Below are 21,057 nucleotides of genomic sequence, written 5' to 3' on the forward strand. Positions count from 1 at the left end.
CATAAGACACACACACATTTCCCCTTATATTTTAGGAGGGGGAAAGTGTGTCTTATAGAGCAAAAAATACGGTATTTCCTAGGGAACAACAGTCCAACCGCTTACAGCACCTTTTCCCAACCTGGTGCCCTCAACCCCAGCCAGCTCCAAGAAGGTTACTTGTCCTACAGTAACAGCCCAATCCCTGCATTATCAGAAGCCTTTAGAAGAACATGAGAAGAACCTGCTGAATCAGGCCATTGGCCCATCTAGTCCACAACATGCTCTTCTCACAGTGGCCAACCTGTGGGAAACAGGTAAGCAGGACCAGATTGCAAGAGCACTTTCTCCCCTTTATAGCGACAGAACAGAGGATTGCCTCGCTTTGCCTGACCCTGTACTGCCAACCCACTTCATTCATCCCTGGCCTCTCTCCATCCTTGTCTTGTCCATCTCATGCAGACTGTGGGCCCTCGGGGTCAAAGAATGCACCATTCCTGTGCTCTGTGTATCCCTCCTGCGCCACACTGTTAAATAGCCATAACTACTGATGCAGATGGATGAATGAATTAATGAATGAATGGGTGAAGGTGCTGAGAAGATGGAACTGAAGTGGGAATGTTGCAGCAGAGGATAGAGAGGATGATGATGATGATGATGATGATGGGTGGTTTTGCTACAAGACAACCTGGATGGAGGGAATGCGGAAGCACCTGAGGCAGATTGGAGTTCCATGAAGTACAGGGCAGGAGAGGAAATGTAGGGCTCAGTTGGGAAGTAAGGATGGGTAAATCCGTCCATTTCAGTTTCTGTTTCTTTCCTTTCTTTTTTTCAGTCCAAAATGTTCAGTTTTCCTCATTTCCACAACAGTTTGCATATATAGTCCTCATGAAAATTAACCAGCATTTCAGTGTGTGTTCCTCTTAGTGTAAACATTTCTGTATGCAGACTTGCCTGATATACACATGTTTTGCAAAGCAGTTTCCACAGATATAATGCATTTTTAACCTAATTTTCACAAACATGCATATTTTTAATGCACACATTACAACAATATGCACAGTTTGGGGGGTGGTTTTTTTTTGCAGCTGACTTGGCTGGAAAACTGCATTGCAAAATCTGGAGACGTGCCCTTTTCGAAGGATGGTTGTGGTTTTTTTTTGTTCATGTTTGGTTCCGAAAGGTGAGGGTGGGTACATTCACCTTTAAATGAGAACTGAATCACATTTCTCCCCCCACCCCTACTGAGAAAGTTTCCTGTATAGATTGAAATGAATGGGAGCTGCAGAACTGTCCAGCAAGAGAGGCACCCCTTGGCCAAATTCCAACTTCTTCCAGGGGAAAACAGCCAGCTGCAGAGCATATCAGAAGCCTAGCTGCCCCCTTCATTACCCTACTGCTCTTGACCTCCGTCTGCAGCAGTGCTTAATTTATCAAAAATGGAAGGGTTCAAATCTGCCTGGATGCCCTCTCCTTAACCCTGGGCACAAGGGAGAACAGATGTGATGACTAAGTCCTGAAGACAGAATACAGACAGAAGACAACAAAGGTGAGTGAAATCTGGACTGTGTACAGACAGTTGTTTCTCTGGCCATATGGGAGAACTTCCCCTCTTATCTCTATGGAAGTACACACAGATAATGGAAGCAGAAGGGGATTTACTGCCCGGGGTAGAAGGTCTGCTCATTCCATTCCCTTGCTTTTTAATTAAGGGCCCTTCCCAAGCAGTACATGTTTACTCGGAAGAAAGCCACATGGAGCCCAGTGGGACTTACTCCCCTGTAAGCATGCTTAAAATAGCAGCCTTAATCTCATAGCAGGTAATAAGAGTGCTGAAATTGACTAGACCAAATAAGTATTTCCTGGTCCAGTCAATTTCATCCCTAAGGGGAAACTGTCCATGTTTCCTGCTTGCATGGAGACGCACCTGCTCTCTCATGTACATTTTTTTAAACAGAAGTGCGTCAACCATAATTTAACAGAGGCACTACACCAAAACACACATACAGCTCATACAATCCTGGGTGCCCTGGCTGGAGCTCCTTTTGGCTTTCCTCTCCTACTGTTTGAAGCACTGTGGAACTTTCAAGGAACGTTTTGGCTAGGGACCACAGCAGGCCACAAAGAACAAACAAAACCCCATGCACTGAAGGTGAGAAAGCTCCATAAGATCACCTCCAGCTCTCTGAGAAGTTATCACTGGTATTCAGCCATTCTGCCATTCCTGCAAGGGCAAATAAGGCTTCAAGAGAGACTCCTGCTTCAACCAGGGTTTTTAATGCGAATGGAAACCCTGTGCTGGCTTGGCCAGCATCCTCACCTACATTACAGATGCCTCTCTCTCACTCCCCACTTCTGTATGTACAGCAATCAGATGTTAACACAAGCAAGCACAAGCGAGTCTCTACAGTGAGCCAAGCACCATATGCAATACCAGAGCGCCACGCTTCCTCCTTTCAGCTGGAGGCACAATTTGAGCATCACCAACCACCCCCAATATCTGCTACTGTAGGGCTGGGGAACCCATAGTTGTTAAGACTGCAACTCCCATCAGCCCTGATCATCAACCATGCTGGCTGAGGCTGATGGGAGCTGGAGTCCAAGAACACCTGGTGGACCTCAGGTTTCCCATCCCTGTCCTGACATGGGCTCTCTCACCTCTGCTGAGTGTCAGGAGCACCTCCAGCTACAGCAATAACCTTGAGAATGTAGGAGGGACAAGGAAATGCTATTCAGGAGGAGATGCCTCTGACATGATACCAGAGTAGAATCTAACAAGGTGAGAACTAGAGCCTTCCTTCTGGAGATGCAGAAAAGGTCCCACCACTCTGCCTTTGTTGGGTGGTGATGATGCTTGTGTGTGCATGCTCTGGATTCTCAATTATAACCAGGGCTCTGTGTACTGTCTGCCAAATGAAAAATTCTGCAGCAAGGTAATGTAAATTCTGCACCAAGAAAAGCCCAGTTCTGCAATCTGCATAAACTATGCAAATGAACTCAATATTTTTTCCCCTCGTTTTGTTTAATTCATCCTACTATTTTTTAAAACCCCCCCCCCCATTTTTACATAATCATTCTTCTGCTACTCAAGGAGAGGGACAAGGAGCTAAGACCACTTGGGATCTTGTTCAGCCACCTCTTTGGCTTCAGAGATTCAGCAGGCATAGCACAAAAAAGTTTTGCAAGCATACAGCCATAACTATAACAGCTAGGAACTTGCTCTCCCCTCGCCCAAAAGAAAGAAAGCTGGGATTCCCAGGAAACTGAAACCAACCCCTACCACATTCTGAGTTTTCTGTACTCCTGCAGGATCTTGGCATGTGCACAGCTGCATAGGACTGTAGATACTCCATGTTTAAAAAGAAACTAACATTATTCTGCTAACCTACATTCTGTGTCAAGAAATGCTGAGGTCTAGCAACTTGTGTAGGACAGTGGAAACTGAACACATTTGCATGCATTTGCACGATATATCTTACAAACAAGCAGTTTCATTTAAGTGGATTGAGAGGCTACATTACCATTGCTTACTGTAAATGCATTATTATTTTTATTAACCTAGTCAAAGCACATCTTATAAGTTTTGAGGGTTGGACTACATAGACGTTATAGGAGATCTGCGGCTGCAGTCATAAACAGCAACCCTTCATCTCCTCTTCCTCCTTCCGTAGTGGCATCAGCAGCTACAAACAAAACAGGGAGACACACTGATAACTGGAAAGACGCCAGAAGCAAGGCCAATAAGGTGCAGATGTCATCTGACCAGTGATCCCCAGTGTTTCTGTTGACTTCCTCCTGACACATTTGGAAACACAACCCCTTTATGGGCATGTGGTGTGCTAGAAGGAGATGCAATTTTGTGTTGACTAAATGCCAGCTGCAATGTGTTGGGCTTTCCTTATAAACTTGTCACTTATCAGCCTCACATGTGGCATTTCTTCAGTTCTCAGCATCTCCCACAACATTTAGTTTGATGCCCAAACCATGCAAAAACCTGCACACCTCACAAGCAGAAACTTCTCTTTCAAGCTACCTCCAATTGTACTGGGGATGGGGGATATATCTGCAGGGAAGGATCACCCACATAGCCTTGCAAATAAGTCTACAAAACTACTAGCCTGCAGGAGGGATTTGCTAACCAGCTCAGGGGCCAGTTTCTTGTGTTTCTGTGTTGGCCACTGAAGTAGACAATCTCCTCCTTGGCCAGCATGAAAACAAGAGGTATTATTAGCCTCATAGCAGCGGTTCCATCGAGACAGGACTTCAGGGCAAGTGTCTAAGGCCCCACTTGGCAGAATGAGCGGGAGGCAGCCCCAGTCACAGCAGGGCCAGCAGATCGCAATGTGAAGCAAGTGAAGCGATAGACACTGCTACCTAAAGAGAGGACCTCAAAGTCCAAAGTACAGTCGTACCTTGGAAGGTGAACGGAATCTGTTCTGGAAGTCCGTTCAACTTCCAAAACATTCAAAAACCAAAGCATGGCTTCTGATTAGCTGCAGGAAGCTTCTGCAGCTGATCGGAAGCCACAGAAGCCCCGTCGGACATTGAGCTTTCCAAAATAGTTTGCAAACTGGAACAGTCACTTCCGGGTTTGCAACGCTCGGGAGCCAAAACGTTTGGGAACTAAGCTGTTCGTCTTCCAAGGTTCAACTGTACCTATCTGCATCACTGCCTTTACTGAGACTTTTAATAAACAGGCTGCAGAAAGATGACTAATCTCCACTCTACCAGGCTGCTTGCATTTCTGGATCTATGATTAGCTATGCCTCATCACATCCACAAAGATACCCGCTGGTATTTTCCACACATTCTCAAGCTTATCTTTACAAAAGGACTAGAAACTTTTATTTTTTTATTTTTTATGACATATCCGAATGCTGAATCCTATCCCAAACGTTGGACTTTTTGTGTGTGTGTGGTGCATGTGCAGAAGTGCTGAATACACAAAACCCTGATTATAATTCCGTCTGAAAGGGAGCCTTTGAAGTCAGGGCTGGGGGGTCCCGAGATACAATCAGCAATAATGACTCGAGAACTAGGAAGAGCAAAGAAGAAAAGAGGAAGGGAAATAGAATAAAGACATAAATAAGGAAGAATTCAAGTGCCACGGTGCTTTTGTTCAACAAAGATACAGAGGAGAGATACTGGTGTGGGTTTGTGCATATGTGTATGTGTGTATAAAGGTAGAGGGGGGGGGATGGGAGTCCTTAGCTCAAGGGAAATTGCCGAGAAAAGATTTTGTGAAAAGTACAAAAAAAGAACACCATTGATTTTAGAGAGCTGGCAGATGTTCCAAGCAATGATTTTTTCCAGCGGAAATATACACCCCACCCCCAACGAATGAAAAAAACAAAACAAAAACCCAACCCAATCACTGTCAAAAGCAGGAAAATTCCTGGGCCAAACAAAGAATTAAACCAGCCATTCCCTCTTCCTGGTTTCTCTCCACAGGCCGCATAACGTTACCTGGCAATCAACATTGTCAGGAGAAGGTCATTCTTACCCCTGCTTTTTAAAGGGTGGAAATTCCATGCCTCAAAAAACTTAGCAGACTTGGCTCTATGACCTTTAACAGTTCTTCCAAAGACTCTGGCATGCCGGTCGTGTCTAAGGGCTGCGGGTTTGGTTCTCGGTGCTGGTCCTCAGACAGCGTTCGCGGAGTGCATTTATATGATGTCAGCCTCTCTCGCAATGCCCCAAAGGACTCCCTTCCTGCCTAGGCTGAGCTCAGCAGCCTTCCAAATATTGCTGATAGTTTTCCTGGCCCCAGGCTGCAAAAAATAATAACAAATGGCCTGCAAATCTGTCTGAATGAATCTGGAAGGGGGCAGAAGGAATTCCACCGCCTATGGAGGTTCTCAGCCCAGCTTGTAAATCATAATAATTAAAAGAGAATCTCCTAAATGTTGTCAGCTGCTGAAATCCTTGCTCCCAAACAACAGCGAAAGAAGGAACCAAAAGAAAAAAAAGGAGGTTAAAATAACAGAAAGAACAAAACCCTTTGTGAAATCGGTATTCCGGGGTCTGTGTATTCGAAGGACGAAAGGTCCCATCAGCCCAAGGAAGAAAATGTTGCTGTTCCATTTAAGTCGCAGAGGTGAGGGGTGGGGTGAGCAATGTCTGCAGTCAACCCTATAGAGCCCTGTGTCTTTTCGGTTGTGTTAAATAACAAGTTCAACTGGGAGTGTCTGAGATGGAGTGTGAAGATAAATGGCTGTAGAAACAAATGCATATTTTTTTTCCGTTTCGTTTTGTTTTCTTCTATCCCTCACAGTGATGGGGTTCTTGATAAATTTCATTTCCCTCTCTCTCTTCATCTTTTCCAGAAAGTAGAGATGCCTCCCCCTCTCTCTCTTTCTCTTGGATTCATTCCCTTTCACCTGTTTCCTTCCGTGTTTCTGCTTCAATTCCCCAGCCGCCCTAAACCTTAAACAGCAGAGTCACAAAGGCAGATGACAGCAGGCCCAGGAAGAGGGGAGATTCCATGCTGGAGGCTGCCATGTTGTCCAGAGAACCTGGTCCTAAGAGGAGGAGAAGAAGGGTGTTAGAAATAAAATTGGCCCTCTCTACTAGGATAGATGGGACACGGGTGGCACTGTGGGTTAAACCTCAGAGCCTAGGACTTGCCAATCAGAAGGTTGGCGGTTCAAATCCCCGCGATGGGGTGAGCTCCTGTTGCTCGGTCCCTGCTCCTGCCAACCTAGCAGTTCAAAAGCACCTCAAAGTGCAAGTAGATAAATAGGTACCGCTCCAGCAGGTAAACGGCGTTTCTGTGCACTGCTCTGGTTCGCCAGAAGCAGCTTTGTCATGCTGGCCACATGACCTGGAAGCTGTACGCCGGCTCCCTCGGCCAATAAAGCGAGATGAGCGTCGCAACCCCAGAGTCGGCCACGACTGGACCTAATGGTCAGGGGTCCCTTTACCTTTACCTTACTGGGATTAGGCAAATGTGTCAATTTTGAGTACCCACAGTGTCTCATTTTTCCAGTCTTAGAAGTTCCATTCTCCACAATTGTACATCACTTTGCAAATATATTTTTTCTTAAAATTGGTTATCTCCCGCTTGGAGTACGACGATGCGCTCTACGTGAAGGTGACTCTGAAACTACAACTAATCCAGAATGCGGCAGCTAGACTGATGACCAGGAGCAGCCACTGGGATCATATAACTCTGGTCCTAAAGGATCTACATTGGCTCCCAGTACTTTTCTGAGCATAAGTCAAGTTTTGGTGCTGACCTTTAAAGCCCTAAACAGCTTTGGCCCTGTATACCTGAAGGAGCGTCTCCACCCCCACTGTTTGGTCCAGCTCTGAGGGCCTTCTGGTAGTTCCCTCACTGCGAAGCTAAGTGAAGTTACAGTGAAGCAGGTAGAGGGCCTTCTCAGTAGTGACTTCCTCCCTGTGAAACGCCCTCCCATCAGATGTCAAGGAAATAGACAACTATCTGACTTTTAGAAGCCATCTGAATGTTTGATTTTTTATTGTGCTTTTATATTTGTTGGAAGTCACCCAAGGTGGCTGGGGCAACCCAGTCAGATGAGTGGGTACAAATAATAAAATCTTATTATTATTATTATTATTATTATTATTATTATTATTATTATAAATTCACCACCATTATAGTGTGCATTTCTCCCTTACACCTTTCTCCTAATAAACACCTTTTTTTGCAATTTTGTTTGATTAACCTGTTTACAAAGAAATTCCCCCTAATATTATGCCTTTTGTGTATACTATTGTCATTAACCGATGCATGTTTTTTTAATGCACACATTACTAGTGCGTGCAGTTTTGTATGCCTTACTTGCTTGGAGAGCTGCGTTGCAAAATTCAGAGATGGGTGTATTTTGCAAGAGGTCTGCGCATTGTTCTGGGAAGTTCTAGTTTTCACCTTCCGATGCAAAGTGGATCCAATTTCTCTCCCACCCACACTACTTTTCATATGCCCGGCCAGTCCAGTGGCTCTAGGAGCCAAACTGAGGGTGCAAGTGGTGACAGGCAAACCTGCCATTGGGAGGAGAAGGGCCCTTCATAGTGGGCCCAGTCAAGGTTAAGACACAACCTCCATCAGGGATGGGGGAGGTGGTAGCAGGAAGAGGAGAAGAGAGACTCACTGATAAGCCGTAAGCTGACATTGAAGGAGCCTAAGATATTGGAAGCCAGGCAGGTGTAGTTCCCATAATGACGAGCGGTGACGTTGCTGAAGAGCAGCATGGAACGAGTGCGCTCGTTCTGGATCTGCAGTCCATCCACGCCGCCAATTACTCTGCTAGGAAAAGGGAGTGGGAGGAGAGCATGGGCGGGTAACATTGTTAAAGCATTGTGCTCTGAGAATACGGGGAATTATAGAAAATACCAGCTTGCAACTGATCTCATGCCCGGTCCCTGATTTGCCCATGATCAGCATTCTATTTCCTGGCTTCTTTGCATGAGGGTTAGCCCTTTGTTAAAGAGATATAAGTTTCCAGTGATGGCCCTTGTTTATTAGTTCGCACCTCTCACCACTGCAACCCTTGGAAGCTGCCCACATGCCCTGGCACGTCTGTGCGTGGTCAAAATCCCAGTGCACAAAAAGGGGGGTCTTTACCCTCTTGCGCATTTGTGTTGCTAGATCCCTTTCCCTGCACCATGGCTTCACCCAGGCACAAACACTTTGGATCGCTGCTGGTAACTTGTGAGGAGAAGAGGAGCGGGGACAGAGGAGGTGGGCAGGGGAGATGCAAAAGGGGACACTTTTCTGGCAAACCGCACATAGGTATCAGTCCGAACCAAGTCAAGAAATCGCAAAGGGGCAGCTTGCTCATGCATCCTTGGAGGTGCTCTGGAAACAAGGCTAGGTGTTTTGGAAGCCCTCGAATCCTGGGAGGCATTTGGAGAGGGAGTGCTTCAAAGGCATCCCCAGAAATCAAAAGCTACAGGAGGCTGAATAGGCCAATGCAGTCCAAGGGCTCCCTTTGCAGTTTCCACACCTCTCTATGCCACCTTCCCACAGTCCCAGTGGCTGTTTATCTCTGCTCTGGCCTGTCAGGCAGGCGATCCATCATCTGTTGGACCACAACACCCACAGCGGCAGTAGATCTGGATTCACCTGCCTCCTTTTCTCTGATACGGTGGTGTGTGTGTGTGAATGTGCATGCACACATACGTATTGTTGCTTGCCACTCCTGAGAGGGAAGCTTCTTCTTTATTAAATGTGGCAGCAAGGATGGTATATCCCACGCCAGCCCTCCTACCAGGCAAAGTATTCCACATACAGACTCTCCTATTATCCAGGCTATTTTCTCTCCCCTCACCCCCGAGTTTTAAATCTATGAAGCCATCTAGCCTGGCTTGGTTTGAACAGCTGCAAAACCCGTGACTCACCAAACCGAATGCAGCCCAGCAACCATGTTATTATCTTTCCTCCCCTCCCCTTGCTTGACCGGCGTCCCTGTTTTTGCACTCCTGGGCAGCCAGAAAGAGCAAGAGTTTTATTTGGTCTGCAGTGTGCTGGTTATTGGCTCAATTGGTTACAAGAAGGGATGGGGGAAGGAGGCAATTTCTGCCCTTCCTTGGTTTCTCTCAATCAGCGCCGCTTCCGTTTCCCTACAGTTCAGCTTCCACGAAGATCTATGTGATTCATCTCGCTATGGCCAAAATCTACACCATCTAGTCCAATCTCCTGCTTGTTGTGTGAGTTCCAGAGCAAAAATAAAAACAAGAGAAGATTCCGGCACATCAGGCCAATGACCCATCTAGTGAAGTGTCCTGTCTTTGCAGTGGCCAACCAGATGCCTATGGGAAACCCACAAGCAAGACCCGAGCACAAGAATCCTCACCCATCCTGTGGCTTCTAGCAACATTGCCACCTCCGACCAACCTGGTGGTAGCCATTGATAGCTTTATCGAAAATGAGCATTCTTCACAAATGGTTGTCCCACCACTACTCACAGAGAAACCACCCCCCTAGGAAATGGGGTTCTATTATTAAGCTGCTCTTAAAAGTCACCAGGTTTCTCTTAATGTTCAACCAAACAAATACCATGCCCTTTGGGGGAGGCAGAGAACAATCCTTTGCCTTCACCCGTGTGGCAGCCTTTCAGATTAAACACTGCCTCCCCCTCCGATGCTACCACTCTGATCAAATTTAGAGCATGCTGTCACTGCTTTGTAAGTAAAAACAAAAATATTGAGAGAATCTGGACATGGAATATGCTATTTGGCCCTTAGCTCCAGCTCAAATTAAACCCCAGTTGCTTGTTCATCAACCAGAACTTCATAATTTTATGGCTTCTGACAATTTTCTTGTATAAACTCCACATTGCTTTTACTGACAGCTATCAAATCACTGGGTATATATGTGTGTGTGTGTGTGTGTGTGTGTGTGTGTGTGTGTGTGTCCCCTTGTGTTCCTGGGTGGCTTCCTCCCACCCTCTGCCCTGACTTTTTGCGTCTGATGTTCAGTGCGCCCACAGCTCTGTCATTGTTTCCTAATAAAGTAAGATAAAAAGTCATGGTTTCTTTTCGCTGAGCAGTTCTAACCACAAACAGCCCCCCTGAGACACAAGAGGTTTGAACCATGAACTGTTATCACCAAGCTAGTGCGGGAACACTGGAGGGAAACAACTGGGAGGCTGATCGGGAGATAATTGCAAATCATCTTGTCAGGTGTCAATCCCTGCAGAACCAGAACTCGGCTCCCGAAAGAGAGGCCTCAGCTGTTCAGCTAAGCACAGAAATTCCCCCTCCCCCCTCCGCCTCTTCCTTCAGGAGCCTTTTTCTCCCTACAGCACTTACTCCTTCCTACTGAGTTGACAAATGAATGCAAACATGGAAAAGAGCAAAATCCAGGGGCAAAGTTAAGGCTGTGCAAGCAGTGCTCATGCACTGGGTGCTGAGCTGGGGTGGGGGGGTGGGATGCTATCTCAAAGACTGGTAAGCGAGGCTCCAGGCTTTGGGATGGAGGCATGAGAACTTTGACAGGGTCCTAGTGCCCTCCTCCTCCTTCCCAAAACCTAGTTAGCACTTTCCCATATTTAGGAGGAGGTGAGAGGGCTCTAGGACCAGCCAGAGCCCCTGCACCTCCTTCCCAAAGCCCAGAAGAGGACAGAACAGAGGCAGAACAGGGTGGAGTGGGCTTATGCCCACTCTGCCAACCCAGGCCACCCAGGAATGGAACCACTATGCCAAATGTGCACATTCCCCCTAACCTTTGTTCCCATCGCTTGACTGCAGAACTGCATTGCAAAATTCGGGAAAGCGTGAATTTTGATATTTGGGTTTGCTTTTTTGTTTCAGGTCAGGAAGGGCAAATTTGATGGGTTCCCCTTTAAACGTGAACTAAATCAAATCTCTCCCTCATCCCAATGGTCAAGGGTGATGAGAGGTTTTGCGGAACAGCACCACCAGGTGGGCTGTACAGAATTTGGCCACGCCTGCTACAAACCTATACAAATTGCCATTTCCCACCTGTACCAGGTGAACACAACCCACTCATCACACGCCAGGGCCTGCCAGGGGACTTGACAACAGCTCCCCTCTCCCCCCCCCCAATCCCAGGCAGGCAACCACACCACACGGTTTATCAAGCCCCCCGGGGGACGGGGGACTATACGTGACTGATGGGCCGTGTTCTGCTTGGAGAGTTACAAATTAATCTGCGTTAAGCGACCATGAGTACGCGCCGTGGGTTTGTTTAATAAGATTGCCATTTGGAAGGTTAAAGCATGCGGTGCTGTCTAACTAATGAGACGCACAGCGAAGTTACATGGTGGGAGGGGGGAAGAGAAGCTGCCTTCTACTAGGTCAGGTGATCTGCCTGCCTATCTCAGAGCTCTGATTGGCCATGACTCCCCAGGATCTCAGGCAGAGAAGGGTCGTCACGATCACCTGCCACCTTGATCCTTTTCGCTGAGATTGAATTCGGGGCCTTCCGCAATCATTGCCTGTGCTGCCACACTGACCTCCGAGTGCCAGTCCCGTAATTTCTTTTCCTTTTTATTTATTTGCTTAAACAGGAGAGTTTGGAGGAGGGCAAAGAAAAAGACGGCTGCGGAGCAGACTTTCTCATACTTGGGTCCTTACTGCTGGTCCTGGTAGCTAGGGGTGATGGGACTTGTAGTCCAATGACATCTCGGGACCTGAGTTTGAGAAAGGCTGCTGGAGAGTAATGACTGTCTTGCCAAATGGAAACAAGATCAAGAAGCTCAGCAGCCAGCCCTGATTGGAGAATTGGAATGCACCTCTGATGAAAGCTTATGCCGGTCTTATCTTGCAAGATATTGGTTCCCACAGAGAATCCAGGGAACTGCAGGGTGCTGAGAATTACCAAGCACAATGGCTTGGACTGTGCCTGCAGCACAACCGATACTGAGTTTACAGAATGGACAGTACCACTTCAGATGGCAGGAGGGGGGGTGACATGTTTTAATGCTGCCAAAAAGTGGGGGGAAACATCCCTGCAAGTAGAAAACTAGCATATAAAGGGAGCAGGCCAAAGTTAGAACCTTTCTCCCCACTGTACCTAGGTCTTTTTTACTCCAAGTATTTTAAAGGGCCTTTTTTGTCGTTGTACATGGAGGAGCATTCAAACGCACACCCCCTACATCTGCAGTAGTTCAGTCCACATCATTACCACATTCCACCACGTGGTTACACCACACCAATTTTGCCCTGGGGAGAAGAAATGGCTTGTGCCAAAAGGTCCTTAAGGAACACAGAAAGCTGCTTACGCTATTTGGACCCCTAGCAGGAGCTCTGCCTGGTCTGAGGCAGCGGTCTTTCCCCTCCCCTGCTAACTGATCCTTTCAACTTGGAGATGTAAGTGACTGAGCCTAGGATCTCCCTGTTGCAAAGCCGCTAAGCTGTGATCCCCCCTCCCAAATGTATTGGAGGGATATCAATGTTATGGATCTCTGGCCAGGGCCAAGAAATGGGCAGAAGAATGACTTACTGTTTGTCGTCTTTGAACCACTGGAATTCTGCAGGTGGCACAGCCATGGCCTCACAGCGCAGAAGTGCATTCTTTCCCATCGGGATACGTGAGTCCTTTACATCTGTGATGGTTGGAGGGTCTAGGAAGAGACAACAGTTGATGTGGGAGGCATATATTAGTCACGATATGCGGTGTCTTAGCTGTTCCTCAACAGATAGTCTCCAGTTGCCAACCTCTGGTAGAGATGCTCCCCCAAAGAATTCTGGGAACTGTAGTTTCTTAAGGGGGAAGGTTCTTAAGAAGCCCGTGTTCCCCTCCCAGAGCTGCAATGCCCAGAGTTCCCTGTAAACAGAGATCGATTGTTGAAGCACTCTTGGAATTGTAGCTCTGTGAGGAGAACAGAGGCCTCCTAACAACCCTCAGCACTCTTAACAAAGTACAATTCCCAGAATCCTCTGGGGGAAGCCATGCTGTTGAAAGTGGTAGCATATCGCTGTCAATGTATGGTATGGACGCGGCCCAAGTCAGGATTGGGGAAAACACAACAGGGGAACGTAAAGCTGTACAAGTTCCAAAAGTTCTTCTCTGGCTTGCATAAAAATCTGAGTCAGAGAAGAATTCCCTGCTCCCCTATCATAACATTATAGGAAGTTGCCTTATACTGAGTCAGATCATTTGTCCACATGGTTCAGCACTGCCAACACCGACAGAAGGTTTCTAGGCTTTCTTACCCGGAGACGCCAGGGGTTGAATCTGGTTGATGCTCTACCACAGAACGACAGACCTTCCCCTGGCATCTGGATCTGACTTCTTTCCGCAGGGCCTGTAAGACAGAGTTGTTCTGCCTGGCCTTTGGCTTGGAATCAATTTGATTCCCTTCCCTTCTTTCTTTTTTCCTTTCTCCTTCTGTGTTGGAACTCTTATTTGGGGACTTCCCTGGCTTTTTTCTGGCCCATGTAGAACCAGTCTGGATAGTTAGCCTTGGTGAAGACTTGATGTTTTTATCCCCCCAAAAGTTTTTGATTGAGTTTCCACTGAAATGAGGTTGCATTTTAATGTTTTAATGTTGTATTTTAATCTTGTTTTTTTTTAAAGCTGTATTTCAATCAATTGTTTTTATATTTGGTGTTAGCTGCCCTGAGCCCAGTCTTGGCTGGGGAGGGCGGGGTATAAATAAAATTAATAATAATCATCATCATCATCATCATCATCATCATCATCATCATCCTCCAAAAGAAGATGACTTTGGAAGAACCACATCTCCCATAAACCCCTACACCATGGCACAATGTTTGCCTGTGCAAGGGAGTGATAGAGAGGAGGAAGAAAAAAAATCCCCTCTCCTCTTCATGCCGTTTTGCTGCTTCTCCCACTATCACAGATTTAAGGGAAGGGAAGGGGGGGAGGACAATGCCAACTGCATAATATGTGCCTTTTCATAAAGGCCTCTGCTGAGAGAGGGGGGGGAGTGGTGATCCTAAGCCTATGGCTCCAGTGCCCCAGAACTTGCCCCAACGTTCTTTAGCCTTTCAAGCCTTCGATCCAAGAGCCTGGTCAATATTTATAAAGCCTTTGAGAATCTGGGCTCTGCACATCTTAAAGGCCATCTTTCCCCCCACTGTTTAAAAACGGGCCTCCCTGCCAGCAGCCTTAAGTGCTATAGCCCAGCCTAACAACTCCCAACTCCCTATTACTTCATTCCGCCATGTGTGTAAACCAGCCCTGAGCACCCATGTTGCGAAATACGTTGTGAGAATTGGCCAGTGATGTCTCAGAAAGAAGAGGATGATACTTAAACTCCTCCATCCCCTTCCCAGTTCAGGGCTAACAGAAACCTGGAGGTGATTTATATTAGGGACAAGATAGTGTGGGAAAGAGTTAAGCGTCCCTCTTCCACTTCTAATTTGGAAACCCCAGCAGTTGAATTATATCTATATGGATCAGGGGACTCATCTGCACACATCATTTAAAATGTTATAAACACGTTATTAAAATGTGATAGCAGGGGGCGCTGCAGAGCAGTGATCCATTGCCATTGGGAAATTGCATTGAAAGCAATAGGACATTTTTTAAAAAAATAGCCTTTAATAACGTTTTTACAGATCAGTGTAGATCCAGCCAGGATCTCTTACAAGAGATCCAGTCAATAATCTCACAGGTAATGTGTAGTTTAGCCAGGGGAGGAGTAGAAAAGACCATTATTAAGGGAGCAAAGGGCAGTCCCATGGTACATAAGATGTTAATACCCTGTGATTGAAAGCTGGGGAGGAGATGGGGAAGTGAGAGGCAGTGAAAACACTTGCAGCTCCACGCTCACCTTTGGAGTCATTCCTGCATTCCTGATTCCCAGTTAAGGGCTGGGTCTCAGCTAGGGTTGGTGGAGAAATTCAATTCTGTTTGCATTTCACTGAGAAGTCACTTAAGACCCACTTCTCAAACCAAAACACAGCAAGCCTTTGAAATTCACACTTGTCCGAATTTTGTGATGCAGTTCTCCAACTAAATAAGATGCACAAGAGTAAAGGGGGAACCCTTCCCATCAAACCCCCCATATGCTCCATTGCAAAATTACTGCAGCCAAGTATATGCACAGCATGTATGCACAAGACTAAAGTGTGCATATAAATGCATATACAGTGGTACCTCGGGTTAAGTACTTAATTCGTTCCGGAGGTCCGTACTTAACCTGAAACTGTTCTTAACCTGAAGCACCACTTTAGCTAATGGGGCCTCCTGCTGCCACCGCGCCGCTGGAGCACGATTTCTGTTCTCATCCTGAAGCAAAGTTCTTAACCTGAAGCACTATTTCTGGGTTAGCGGAATCTGTAGCCTGAACCGTATGTAACCTGAAGCGTATGTAACCCAAGGTACCACTGTAATTGTGAAAATAATATGCAAAAAACACATTATATTGGGGGAAATCACTTTGTAAAAAAATGTAAATGAAGGAAAAAATTGTATATGAAAAGTTTTGCATTAGAAATCTGTATTAAACATTCTGACGAATGTTCATGAGGGTTTTAAAGAAATAAAACCAAAAATTACTGCAAAAATGTAGAGGATTACATCTAAACAGCAATAAAACTGATAGCTTATTTGCAAAGCTAAGCGAGCTCTGGTATGGTTTCAAACTGGATGTGGGACTGCGTGTTGAGATCCCTGCATTGCGGGAGGTTGGACTAGATGTCCCTCAGGGTCCCAGTGTTATGATAAGATTGGATGGGGGAGGAAACTTAGAAAACTGAAAAAGGCAGATCCACCCATCCCTAACTTCATAGCTGAAGCTCCACGCCCCAGACATTGCAACCCTTGATCTGGCTGAAGGGGACAGAACTGGGAGGCAAATATGAGGGCCACTTACAGTTGACAGTGATGAGGACCCGCTTGCTATCAGGTGTTGAGACTCCGTTCACTGTGATGCACTCGTACTCCCCAGCCTGCTGCCTGTTGATTTCCGTGATTTCCAGGTACTCCCCTTCACTGGTGAACCCATCTGTTGTGGAGGGAGGAGGGGGGTGGCGGGGAGGGGGTCAGGGCCAGCAGTAGGGAGACAGACACAAACACAGACTTACACACAAGAAAACACATATGACAGCAACACTGTTATCCACACCTCGGACACGCAGGGGCTGCCTCGCACCGGGGCTGTGACAACAGCACAGGGGGTTGTGGGTTAGAAGTGGGGGGGGGGAAAGCTTGCACAACCTGCAACCTACCAAGCCAAACACATCCCAGCAACTAAGGACGGCCTCTCTCCCGGGGCTTAATAAATGGATGAGCTCCAACCACCCCTGTTCTCATAGCAAGGCTGGCACCAGGAAGGAGGGGACCTTCAGAGTTCCCACCAGCGTGCACCCGTCTGACACCAGCACCCCACAACCCAACCCCGGCTGGGATTACAGCAGGCTCCAGTGGCGAACAGCAAGACCATTTTGACATTCAAAGTGTTGGTGCTGACCTTTAAAGCCCCAAACGGCCTCGGTCCTGTATACCTGAAGGAGCGTCTCCACCCCCATCGTTCAGCCCGGACACTGAGATCCAGCACCGAGGGCCTTCTGGCGGTTCCCTCATTGCGAGAAGTGAGGTTACAGGGAACCAGGCAGAGGGCCTTCTCGGTAGTGGTGGCCACCCTGTGGAACGCCCTCCCTTCATATGTGAAGGAAATAAGCCGCTATCTTATCTTTAAAAGACATCTGAAGGCAGCCCTGTTTAGGGAAGTTTTTAATATTTAGTGCTGTATTGTTTTTAACAGTCAGTTGGGAGCTGCCCAGAGTGGCTGGGGAAGCTCAGCCAGATGGGTGGGGTACAAATAATAAATTTATTATTATTATTATTATTATTATTATTATTATTATTATTATTATTATTATCATCATCATCATCATCATCAGGCCACAATGTAGGTGAGGCAGAGGTAAAGGACCCCTGGATGGTTAAGTCCAGTCAAAGGCAACTATGGGGTCTGTGGCGCTCATTTCACTTTCAGGCTGAGGGAGCCGGCATTTGTCCACAGACAGCTTTCCAGGTCATGTGGCCAGCATGATTAAACTGCTTCTGGCGCAACAGAACACTGTGACAGAAGCCAGAGCGCACGGAAATGCCGCTTACCTTCCCAATTACCTTCCCCTATTTATCTACTTGCACTGGCGTGCTTTCGAACTGCTAGGTTGGCAGGAACTAGGACAGAGCAAAGGGAGCTCACCCCATTGCAGGGATTTGAACCGCTGACCTTCTGAGGCTCAGTGGTTTACACCACAGCACCACCTGCATAAGGCTCCAACGTAGGACCTCACCAGGGCTTTATGGGGACATCAATATGACAGCTTCCAAACTGCCTAACGTGGCCAACCCCAGAGAGACAAGCAAGCAGGAGGGCAGGTAGGCAGCTACCAGCAATGTCGAGCTCTATTCAGGGATGCTGAGTCCTGCTGCCATTTGTGTTTCCAAGGTCTGCCGCCTATTTTCTGGGAACTGTGTCCCTGGGGAAATCAATGTTCCCATGTGCCCCTGATTTTATTTTCATCTTCCTGCCTTTGTAGAGATGTTTGGGAATGCCTTGGCAGGGGGTTGGACTTGATGGCCCTTGTGGTCTATTCCAACTCTATGATTCTATGATTCTATGAAATATGTTTTATTTATTATTTACATTTATTAGCCAGCTGTTCAACTAGTCCTCTAGGCAATGCACAACATGAATTAAAACGTCAAATCAGATTAAATAACACACACTTTTACACACACACACACACACACACACACACACACACACCACACACACACCTCTATAAGGGTACAGATAAAATACCTGAACCCCTACCAAATTAGAGACTAAAATAGGAATCAATATCAGCTTTAAGGTATTGAAAGGCTTTTTTAAAAGTTTAAAAGCCTGGGAGGACACTAGGCACCAGCTAGGGTTTAGAGCGGTTTGTCACCCCGGGCAGCTCACGATACTGCTCATTCATCAAAACCAGGTGAGGAATTATTCCATCTTCCTGTGAGTCTGTATCTTAGGTTTCCCAGCAGAATTTAATTGCTGCTTGATTCTCCTCCCTCCTCGAACACATTTTAGGCAACTCGTCAAAACTCAAAATCAAATCTTAAAAATCCCAGTATCGTAAGTGTGAAAATCCCACACACCCCACAAGCTATGTGTGCTAAAGCATGGGGAGCAACTTTGCCTAGGAGGTGGAGCTGTGCGTGCTGATAAACAAATCAAAGCTCTGCACCAAGAAAAAGAAGAAAAGCTGCATTCTGCAGCTGGAATAATTAAGCACCGCCTTGGTCAAGTCATGGGGAGGAGCGAGGGGGCTATGTTTAGCAGGGGATTAGATTCTCACTCTCTGCCACTGCAATATCTTTTCTGCCACAATTCTGGGATTTCACTCACCATCGAAGATACTCTTTCAAGCCCATTCTGCAATTTTAAGGAGTGGAAACTTTGTTTGTTTGTTTACTTATTTTAAAAAAGAAAGAAAGAGGAGGTGCTAATTTCTGTACCCAGTACCAAATTTCACCTGCTTAACAGATATAAACGGGTATGAGTTGCATTTATTTGGGTCGAAACCTGCTTTGAGATGTAGGCAATCGCCGGCTCTGATTTTATTTATTTATTTTATTCATTAGATTTGCATACCACCCTTCATCCACGGATCTCAAGGCATAAAAATACAAAACGGAAACACAAAAGACATAATAAAAACAATAACCGGAACAAAGAAAACCCATTCCCCCCCCCCACTCACATTTAAAGAACACAGTTAAAGGGGCATACAATGCTAATCAGCCAAAAACCTGGTTGAGGAGGAGCGTTTTCACCTGGCACCTAGAACAGTGAAGGTACTAGGCGGGCCTCCATGGGAGAGCATTTCACAAATAGGGAGCCACTGCAGGAAAGGCCCTTTCTCATGCTGCCACTCTCTGAAGCTCCCATGGAGGAGGCACAGAAAGAAGGGCCTCAGGTGGCGATTTCAAGGTCTGGGTGGGTTCATATGGTTCTAATCTGTAAACAGGTTTCCTTCTTCCTGCCTTCATTCATTAGCAGAGGAAACCAGTTGCTCAGAGGGGTGAGTAAGTTTCTTCCAGAATAGGGGACAAAGGGGTTACCCTCAGCCTTCCTCCCCTCTCCAGCCTCCCTTACCTTTCAACTGCCGCCAAGTTACCGTCGGCTCTGGCTTCCCCACTGCTAGGCAGAGCAGATTCACGTTGCTTCCCTCGTTCACGGTCACTGCTGACGAAATGTTCACGATCCGAGCAGGGACTGCAGAGTTTGGAGGGGAGAGGCAGTGAATATCAAGGAGCTACTGGCCTCCCAACACTAGGGGGCACTGTCTTCCTTGACACAACCCTAAGGACAGTGCCTCTGAGGTTTTGAACAGCCAGCTGCCCTGCAGCAATTAACAAATGATTGTGTTTGACTGCAAAGCTACACTCTGGTCGCTTGACTACAGTGGTGCCTCACAAGACGAAATTAATTCGTTCCGCAAGATTTTTCTTCTTGCGAGTTTTTCGTCTTGCGATGCACGGTTTCCCATAGGAATGCATTGAAAATCAATTAATGCGTTCCTAGGGAAACCGACTTCAGACCAGGTCCGGGGACAGTCTGTCCCCCGACCTCTTCTGAAGGCTGGGGGGGGGGGGACAAGGGCTTTTCTTCCCACACCCAGCATTTTAAAAAACCCCGGGACAGCGGAGGGCTTCTCCGCTGTCCGGGGCGATCTTAAAATGCTGGCGGGCGGCATTTTAAAATCGCCCCGGGACAGCGGAGGACTTCTCCGCTGTCGGGGCGATTTAAAAGCCCCTGGGAAGGCAGGCAGGGGGGACAAAGACTTTTGCCCCCCGCCAGCCTTCAGAAGAGGTCCTGGACCTCTTCTGAAGGCTGGCGGGGGCGAAAGTCTTTGCTCCCCCCGCCTGCCTTCAAAAGCTGTCCGGCCCAGGCTTCCCGGACCTTTCCGCCAGCAGCGGCAGTGCTGCCGCTGCTGGCGGAGACTTGCCGGCATGCAGAAGCCTGCGCGCAGCGCGCCCAGGCTTCGCGGACCTCTCCGCCAGCAGCGGCAGCGCTGCCGCTGCTGGCGGAGACTTGCCGGCATGCCGAAGCCTGCGCGCAGTGCGCCCAGGCTTCGCGGACCTCTCCGCCAGCAGCGGCAGCGCTGCCGCTGCTGGCGGAGACTTGCTGGCATGCAGAAGCCTGCGCGCAGCGCGCCCAGGCTTCGCGGACCTCTCCGCCAGCAGCGGCAGCGCTGGCGCTGCTGGCGGAGACTTGCCGGCATGCAGAAGCCTGCGCGCAGCGCGCCCAGGCTTCGCGGACCTCTCCGCCAGCAGCGGCAGCGCTGGCGCTGCTGGCGGAGACTTGCCGGCATGTCGAAGCCTGCGCGCAGCGCGCCCAGGCTTCGCGGATCTCTCCGCCAGCAGCGGCAGCGCTGCCGCTGCTGACGGAGACTCTCCTGCCTTCAAAAGCCGTCCGGGATAGCAGGAAGCGCTTCCCTGCTATCCCGGACTGCTTTTAAAATGCTGGCGCTGGGGAGCAAAGCCTTTCGGCCCCCGCCAGCCTTCCTGGACCTCTTCTGAAGGCCGGAGGGGGGGGGAAAGGCTTTGCTCCCCACCGCTAGCATTTAAAAGAGGTCCCCGGAGATTTCCCTATGGGCTTTCGTCTTGCGAAGCAAGCC

General features: G+C 47.8%; 1 protein-coding gene across 2 annotated transcripts in view; it reads right to left on the reverse strand.

Moving 5' to 3' along the window:
• Positions 1-979: 979 nt before the first annotated feature.
• IGLON5 (IgLON family member 5) overlaps positions 980-21,057 on the reverse strand; it is a gene marked incomplete at its 5' end in the record, with an annotated part of 135,805 nt that continues 115,727 nt past the window's right edge. The window contains 5 exons of one of the 2 annotated variants that reach the window (XM_083515397.1): positions 980-6,500; positions 8,094-8,245; positions 12,911-13,031; positions 16,254-16,385; positions 19,533-19,652. In XM_083515397.1, the coding sequence (XP_083371523.1) occupies positions 6,400-6,500; positions 8,094-8,245; positions 12,911-13,031; positions 16,254-16,385; positions 19,533-19,652 (626 nt within the window). In that variant the 3' untranslated portion in view covers positions 980-6,399. Of the gene's footprint in view, positions 6,501-8,093; positions 8,249-12,910; positions 13,032-16,253; positions 16,386-19,532; positions 19,653-21,057 lie in introns of both variants that reach the window. The other variant, XM_083515396.1, reaches the window with a different exon arrangement.

This window comes from Podarcis liolepis (assembly GCF_965112155.1).
Source record: "Podarcis liolepis genome assembly, chromosome: 7".
NCBI classification, from domain to species: domain Eukaryota; kingdom Metazoa; phylum Chordata; class Lepidosauria; order Squamata; family Lacertidae; genus Podarcis; species Podarcis liolepis.